Source organism: Ceratotherium simum, chromosome 40 (genome assembly GCF_057802395.1).
Source record: "Ceratotherium simum simum isolate JZ-2026a chromosome 40, ASM5780239v1, whole genome shotgun sequence".
NCBI classification, from domain to species: Eukaryota; Metazoa; Chordata; class Mammalia; order Perissodactyla; family Rhinocerotidae; genus Ceratotherium; species Ceratotherium simum.
This window is the reverse complement of record NC_141939.1, coordinates 4,010,695-4,019,214: the sequence shown is the minus strand read 5'-3', so window position 1 is coordinate 4,019,214 and position 8,520 is coordinate 4,010,695. Positions and strand designations below refer to the sequence as shown.

Genomic DNA, 8,520 nt, shown 5'->3' with positions numbered 1-8,520 from the left:
GCTCTGTTCTTTACATTACTATTTGTTTTTTCTATACTCTTTCTTACACCCTCTGCCCCACCCAGGCTTCACTGACTGTTCCCTTTGTAGTCTTCTGCCCACTCATAACTTTACGTTTTCTTTCTTGCCTCTTACGACTAGAACCCATGCAGTTCTAGAACATACCACCTTCTTTCTACCTGACAGACTTATGCCTTCTAGAGCTTACACATGTTGTTTGCAGCCACTGAGATCTTTTAATTTGGCTGATATTTAGGGCACCATGCAAATGAATACCTTAGATGTTCCTTCATATTCTGAATTATTCTTTTCTGGCTACTGGCCATGCCACTGGGAAACCACAGGGCAGACTGGTTCAAGGTACGTTGAGAAATACCAGGATGTGCTGGATGAAGCTATCAGGGTAACATCAACTTCTTGGGAACAGGCATGTGAGAATGCTGATGTGCTGTGTGTGTCATTGCACGGATGCCAACTGATACAGAAAATAGCCTCCTTTATTGATTTGGAAGCAAAACACCAGCAAATTATTTTCTAAACAAAAGGCATATGAATGTTTATAAAACATGAAAATCCCACTAGCATCGAACCAACCATCATTGCATCTTAACTCGAAAGCAGTACCTGGCAGATACCAGCAGACAACAGGGGAACACAGCAGCTATTGGCAGTGGGAGCCCCAAATATTGACTGGCATCAGCTTCTGGGACACTTGTAATTTACTTTTGCTGGGGGGAGGGTGTGGATTCTACAACCAAAGCCCATACAGCCAGGATCTAAACCCCCTGAGTCAAATTAAATGTGGGGCCAGGTTCTCCTCTCCAGCAGATCTTCCTGGCATGCAGGGTAGGAAGAGCATTGGTATTCCCAAAACAACCACACCCACAGCTAGAGTCACATTTCTTAGCACTCCTCCTCAGGATGCCCAAGGGTTTAAAAGAAGGGAAAGATATACCAACCACATCTCCAGAATCCAGAGTTTGTTAGAGCTGGACTGCTGCACGGTCCCTTCCCGTCCAACCCTGGCAATGGGCCTGGATTGTGATGACCCCACTTTACAAAACCACAAACACAGTTCAAATAATCCCTTTGTGATCTTTCAAAAGGGAATACAAAGGCATTACCAGACTGAGAAAAAGCACAAACAGCTACACATGGTGGCTCAACCTTCTTTCCATTTAACAAACAAGTGGCTCCCCCAGAAACAGTAATTGTTCATCTCAGAGCCCCCCAAAAGATTGTCTTCATTAAGGGTTTTATAATGTTGCTTCCAGGCACTGAGAAGCTCATCAGATTTTGGCTCTTTAATTTTAGTAAATACATTATCTCAATTCTGGGACAAGTCACCATTGACAATGTTTGTTTGTCAATCAATGCTAATAAATTATTTGGATAGTATTGGAATTTTTTTCAGACACATGAAAAGTTATATTGTCATATGAAAATAGGGCTAAATTAAGAAAATGGAATATAAACATCTTGGTTATATTTTCAGATAATGAAGTTCTGAAAAAGTAGATCCTAAAATATGAGAAGTTGCCGTCACAGTATTTGGGATAAAATGGAATGCTATCAGCTTGGATGTGAATTAAGCTAACAGTTCAACAGGGAAACCAGTTTACAAGGAATGTGTTGGGAGTCATTCACAAAAATGAATAAGCTAGAACGGAGGTATTCTCTGGTTCTCTTTTGCTTCCAGTGTTGATACAAAACACAACTTCACAGGCCCCCTCTGGATCTCAACTCTGTAGCAGCAAGATCCTCCCATAACATCCGTTTCCCTAGGCCCTCTTTGGGTCATGATGAAAGTTAAGTGAGGAGAAGAAAACCTCAGAAGACCCACCCTAGATTAGGCCCTGCAGGCTGGACCCCATCCTCATCACCACTTCACGCACTCTGTAAAGTGTCTTAATTTATCACAGCCCCTATTCGCGAGGTGAAGGTCACATATCCCACTGATGTATCTGAAAAATAAACTCTTTTGCAGCCTGAGGGATCAGAAATACCTTCTCCCCTTTTTTTAATAGCCTTTACATTAATGTGCCCCAGCCAGTGCGGCACCGGGCAGAGTTTTCACCCGGGTCAGAAGGTTGTGGAACTCTTCCACTGCCTGTGAATGTGCCAAGGGGTTTAGCACCAGGTGCTGAAAGAGATTGACAGGCTCAGCATTCCGAAATGTCTTAGGGATCGGGATGGTCAGGGGCAGAAAGGAGTTACCAATGAGGAAGTGATGGAGGGATCTTTGCTGGAGGCCACGGCCCAAGAACCAGAGGATGTCCTGGAGCCGCTGGGAAAGCATGTTGTGCTGCCAGTCCGTTAGGGGCAGCCGTAGCAACAGGTGCATGAGGGCTGTTTTGAAGTGGTAAGAGGTAAGGATGGGACGGGATGCTCCCTGGGGTAAACTCTGAAGGTCCCGGAGACTTAAAATGATCTGGAGGCACTTGAGGTGACAGGTGTTCTCCGGAGCAAAACGCCCTACTAGCTTTAGGAACAAGTGCTCACAGGCTGCAAAGGACTCTGGCCAGTCCACACTGGTGAGCTGTTCCTGGCCAGGGGCCTGACTCACCAGGTAGACCAAGGTGTCTTCCCGTTGCACCCCCAGGACCAAGCGGATTGAGAGAAAGCGGCCTGAGCGGTAGTCCAGCCTGAGTTTGCAGGTGGTGGTGGATGGTGGGAGGCTGAGCTTAAAGTCATACTTGTGGGCCACGAGGGCCCAGGCATTGCCCACCATGTTCCGGAACCACTGCACCATCTTACACACATCCAGGTGAGAGCCGGTGCAGAGAGCCGCCTTGATGGAGCTGCTACTCTTGCCCACGAGGGCCAAGTGGTCCCTGTGGTGGTGCACCAGGCACAGCACATCCCCCAGAAGCTTCTCACGCTTGCAAACGCATTCCGACTCCACCTGCACACAACCACAGCGGCGGCCTAGGGCTGGATCCCTCATCTCCAGCACAAACATAGTGCCCTGAGGGGGGACAATGGGCACCAGGACATCAAATTTCTGGGTCTCGTGTAGGGTTCCCCATTTCTCGAAGGCAGCCCCAATGCCCAGGCAGTCCTCCAACTGTGGGTGAGCCTCCCGGCGGCTGAGCACCCGACAGGCCTCAATGAGATCGTCCACAAAGCTCTCCACAAACTCGCAGGTGCAGGGCAGGTCACGGATGACATTCTGGACATGGAGTTTGTAAAAGGATTCCAGGGCCTCCTTTGAGGGGAAGTCCGTAAGCCAGTTGTAGGAGGTGACAGGCACAACACGGACTTCCTCCTCCTCATCACTGCTGGAATCAAAGGCCGGCTCGTGCTGCATGTTCTGTCGCAGAAGCTCGAAGATGAGAAAAAGGCAACAGAGGCCAGCATTCCACAGGTTTCCCAGCATCCAGCTCAGCGGCCCCTCCTGGCCATCAGCCTGGAACGGCCACCCCATGTCTTTCTTCCCCAACACTAACTGGTCACTGGATGTGTCTCCTCTCCAGAAGTTCTCTGCCTTCTGCTTCTGCTCAGCTGCTCGCTTTCTCTCTTCAAACTCTATCTCTAACTGGCGCATCTCCTCGCTCATCCGCTTCTCCAGCTGCCGGCTTCTGGCTAGTGTGTCCAGGTCCATCCGGTCACTGACCATCAAGGGGTGGTGAACAACATACATGACTGCCAAGAACAGAAGGCTTATCACAGCCATGGAGGCCTCTGCATCTGGAGAAGTAGGAGGGTGGGAGTCAGTGGTGATCTTCGGGACTCATCTGCTCTCCAGTGCATATTCCCCAGAGCCCTGGAACCCCAAATCCTGGAAGTCAACTACTCAGGGAGAACAGAAAGCTCACAGAGCTGGGGTTGGACAGAGCAAGTCTGGTCTGTCCGGGAGGAGGTTTGGGAGAAAGGGGGGCAGCAGGATGTGCCACTCAGTAACTCGACTGCTTTCCCTCCACATGGTGTGAGTGGTATTTAGGCTTCCAGAGCGTGGACATGGGACTGTTTTCATTCCTGTGTAGGATGGGGAGGGGGAACCTTGTGGTAGGATGGCCTCACCCGACTCATCAGTCCACCATGGGCACCAGGTGTGCCCTGCAGCTCCCAGAGACTGCCTTCCACGGGCAGAAAGCACTGGTCTGCCTAGGCAACACCTTTCTTCTTGCCAGGCAGCCAGCCCCAGGCCCCATCTGCGGCATCCCACTTCCTCTGTGACTTCACAATCCTCATTCTGCGCACCCTGTATCATCAGACCACTCAGTGTCTTCTCCCACGTGCCCAGGGGGCCAACCCCCATGGGTGCCAGGGAGGCACAGTGCCAGCAGCCACCTCTCCACTGCTTGCTGCTGTTGTCTCTGAGTTCCTAAGGGGGCTGCAGGGTGCCCCATCGGTGGGCGGGGCCTATAGGCACGCACAGCTCCACCTCTCAGCCCAGGAAACCTGTGAAGACCCGGGTGCCCAAGGCCACCTGACGACCGGCAGTGGTCGGTTCACTGCCACCCCACCCACCGCAGAGGCCTGAAGCTTCTTGCATTCTCCCCACTAGTTCACAGGCTACTGGCTTACCGAGATGATGAAGGACTATGCCGTGTGGGCGCTGAAGGCGGGGGGTGGGGGGGGATTCTCCTCCCTTTGGAACTTGGCCTTGCTTAGTCTCACCGCCTTCTCCAGGAGCCCTGTTAAAATTTACAAGGTACCTGCGGGCTTTGGCTCAAAACAGAGTGCTCCCCCCGCCTCCCCCCGCCACCCCATTCATAACTTCCTCAAATTCCACGCCCAGGGATCTGAACTCTCATCCGCCTATCCAGACCAAACCTCTTCTGGGTTTCTCCCGGGACCTGGGGCCAGGTTACTCACCGTCGGTGTTAGCAGGAACACCATCTTAAAGAGACAGTGCGGCCTGACCGCCCCCGCCTCCTTCCCGGCGGGGTGGGGGCTCCGGGTTCCTTGCGGGATCCGTCCGCGGGAGTGGCCCCGCTCCCCTCTCCCGGGGAACACACCATGTTTGTCCGAGTGTCGACGGTCTGCGCGCGGCCGGCCCCTGGGACCCCACAGTGTCGCACGCCGCTCGGAAGGCGCCAGCCCCGCGCCGCGGCTCCCGCCGTCTAGGCTCCGCCCAGCCCCGCCCAGCCCCGCACAAGCTCCTCCCACCCAGACGGCGGCCGCGGAGCGCGCAGGGGAGCCCCGCCCTGGGGCCCGGTGACCCTCCACGTGCACGCGTGCCCTTTGTCCCGGCGCGGCTCCCAGGCATTTGTGTGCAGAGAGCGGGGGCTACGGCCGCAGACTCGCTGCTGAGGGCCGGGCTCGCCGCAGCTGCTCAGCCTTCATGGGGTGCCCGCTTCGCTCAGCTCGGTTCAGTGGAGAATATATTTACTGGGAATTTAAGTGTGAGAATCAAGGTGGCGTAACTAGGAATTGACGGGGGGAACGTCATTCCCACTTCAGGCTGGCCCTGCGCAAAATGGTACAGGAGATGAGGTGTGTTGTCAGCATCCTTAATGTGCCTCACTCGCAGCCCGCTCCCTTTCTCCTATCAAAGTGGCTTTCATGAAAGGACCAGACAGCACCCAAAGACCTGGCTTGAGGCCTTACTTGCCATTCACTAGCCACGTGGGAATAAGAATCCTAAACCTAGGGGGTAGCTCTGCTGATGAGATGGGTGTATAAGAGAGTGTGGAGGCTGGACAAGCCTTATGATACATTAAGAAATAACATCAGAATGGGTTTCCAGAAAAGGAGCTTCAGAGTATCAGAACGAGCCCCCAGCCCTCCTGTCCTGTGTCAGCTATCCAGGGAGAAAAGGAAGTGATGATCTCTTGATACTCACTAACTCAAGTCCTTGTGCTGAAAGACAATCAAGTTTCAGGCCTCCTTATCCAGTGCAATGCAGAGGGGGGGCCCCTAACAACTTGGACAGCACTTCCAAAAATATTGACTTAATTTTGGAGGGGGAAAGATTGTCTTCTGGATGATCATAACTGAAGTTCCAAAGTTACTCTTGGGCCGGCCCCGCGGCTTAGTGGATAAGTGTGTGCACTCTGCTACTGGCGGCTGGGGTTTGATCCCGTGTGCACACCGATGCACCGCTTCTCCGGCCATGCTGAGGCCGCGTCCCACATATAGCAACTAAAAGGATGTGCAGCTATGACATACAACTATCTACTGGGGCTTTGGGGGAAAAAATAAATAAATAAAATTATTAAAAAAAAAAAAGTTACTCTTTATAAACTTGCCTGATGAAGAATAGACCACAGGTTACCACTAAGCATTAGTGCATTCAAGGAGTGATAATGAAATTCTCTATTATTTTTAAATTTATGACATGACAGTGTTGGGATGAAAATACACATTTCAGAGTGTGAAAACCAATGGTGTTTAAAGCCAGGTGTTTAAAGATGTGTGTTCATAGTCAAATAAGGGTTTGTTTTAAAAATGATTGTCGAGTTAGAAGACATTTGTTAATTTATGGTCTGCACAGAAATGAAGTTGGTTGTTATACTGAATTAGATACTCTGAGCTAGAGAACTGTTAATCCACTTAAAGATCACATTTAAATCAACAAAAAGCCCTCAAGCATTTCTTAGCCTATTTTCTGGTGATTTTTCTTCTTCAGCGTGATGTGAAGTCACTGTTGGCTTAATCAGTGGGATTAATAGGAACCAAGTCATCTGGACACCTTGTCACTCATGCTAATTGGTGCTTGTACACAAATGACGTGTGAGTAAACTGCAGCAGTGATCGCTCATTTTAACGACTGAACTCTACTGTGGGGGCACTTTCCCTTTTCAAGCAAGGAAACATGACAATACCCCCAAATAAATTTATTTTTATCATTAAAAAAAATAAGTACACTAAAGCACATAGAAAGTAAGTACGTACATAATCTACTCAAGTCTGCCTCTTGCCCGAGAAACCTAAAATTTGCTTAAGACTATTAGCCTTTTGGTGAAAACAGTTGCTCAGAAACTTGAGAATGTTGGGAGAAACATCAATAATTAATTTTTTAAAAAGGCAAATGATTTTGAGTGGTTTTTCTTGGCTCTTGATGAATTGACATGTTACTGATACTGCTCAGTTGCTATTTATTCAAGAAACCAATGCAGAGTTTGCAATTACTGAAGAATCAGACTTTATAAATAATCTGCATGGAACAACTACAAGCAAGAATATTTTGAAGAAGTTGAGAAAACACTAATTCACTATAACCTGAAATGGACTCTGCTAAGATGTGTTGCAACTGATGGTGGTACAAATATATGTGGAGCAGAAAAAAGTTTAGCTGGACAAATTTACAAAGCATGTGAAAATGTAAGGTGTTTAAAGCCTGTGGTTGGGCCGGCCCCGTGTCTTAGCGGTTAAGTGCACGCGCTCTGCTGCTGGCGGCCCGGGTTCGGATCCGGGTGCACACCAACGCACCGCTTCTCCGGCCATGCTGAGGCAGAGTCCCACATACAGCAACTAGAAGGATGTGCAGCTATGACATACAACTATCTACTGGGGCTTATGGGGAAAAAAAAAGGAGGAGGATTGGCAATAGATGTTAGCTCAGAGCCGGTCTTCCTCACAAAAAATAAATAAATAAATAAAAGATTTAAAATAAATAAATAAATAAAAGCAAGATGTCCGTACCCACATAAATTTGCAGCAGATACGTTTTCTGAGCTCAAACGGCAGTTCCAGGAGAGTTTATTAGACATCACTGCGAGTGGAAAGGACAGTTCCATATTTCAAAATCCATTTAACTTTGTGACTGAGGCTCTTCCACATTATCTTCGTTAGAAGTGATTGATCTGCAATGTGGCGACATACTAAAAGGCAAATATCAGGAGAAGAATCTAATTATATAAATGCCTTCCAAGCAGTGAATATGCTCAATTAAAATCATATGCTTGCAGGTTAATATATCAGTATTTGGCAGTACCTCTCTGTATGAAAAGACATTTTCAAAGAAGCAATATGTAATATCTCATTACACATCAGCATTAACAGATGAACCTTTGCAATCACTTTAGATGATGGGAAACACTCATTTTGAACCCCAATTAAGTGACATGTTATTTCCAAAATAAAAAAAGGAATTCTAGGGCCGGCCCCGGTGGCCTGGTGGTTAAGTTCGGCGAGCTCCACTTCATGTTCAGTTCCTGGGCTCGGACCTACACCACTCGTCTGTCAGTGGCCGTGCTGTCGCTGCGGTTCACACACAAAAAGAGGAAGATTGGCAACAAATGTTAACTCAGGGCAAATCTTCCTCAGCCAAAAAAAAGGAGAGAATTCCATTTTCTCATTAGTTAGACCCATATTACAAAAAATTTATACTCAGTTATTATTATGATTATATTTTGAATTTTGTCAATAAAAATGTTGTGGAAATTTATTTTCTTTCTTGTTATGTAAGTTCCTACATAAGGTCCTCAATTCTGCCTCTTGGCTGGGAAACACTAAAACATTTGCTACCTGGCCATTTACAGAAAAAGTTAACGGATTTTTGCTTTTAAGCATCAAAATGTGCACATATCCCCAGAAATATATTTTTAAAGTTTTATCTTTCTGTAAAAA

At 48.2% G+C, this 8,520-nt stretch overlaps 1 protein-coding gene across 5 annotated transcripts; it reads right to left on the bottom strand.

Annotated features, from left to right (window-relative positions):
• Window positions 1-479: 479 nt before the first annotated feature.
• ITPRIPL1 (ITPRIP like 1) lies at window positions 480-5,054 on the bottom strand. 5 transcript variants are annotated; one of them, XM_087426158.1, is made up of 4 exons: window positions 4,822-5,054; window positions 4,531-4,640; window positions 3,819-3,978; window positions 480-3,690 (listed from the first exon to the last, which is right to left on the bottom strand). In XM_087426158.1, the coding sequence occupies exon 4, from the start codon at window positions 3,674-3,676 to the stop codon at window positions 2,036-2,038; it is 1,641 nt and encodes a 546-aa protein (XP_087282284.1). In that variant the 5' UTR covers window positions 3,677-3,690; window positions 3,819-3,978; window positions 4,531-4,640; window positions 4,822-5,054; the 3' UTR covers window positions 480-2,035. The 5 variants fall into 5 exon arrangements, with proteins under 5 accessions (XP_087282284.1, XP_087282285.1, XP_014647120.1 ...); XM_087426159.1 differs by lacking the exon at window positions 3,819-3,978 and having other exon boundaries at window positions 4,531-4,661; XM_014791634.2 differs by lacking the exon at window positions 3,819-3,978.
• Window positions 5,055-8,520: the final 3,466 nt, after the last annotated feature.

What these genes read in the sequence shown, in the direction of transcription:
- ITPRIPL1 (XM_087426159.1), bottom strand. Translation starts at nt 3,676, where the DNA reads ATGGCTGTGATAAGCCTTCTGTTCTTGGCAGTCATGTATGTTGTTCAC.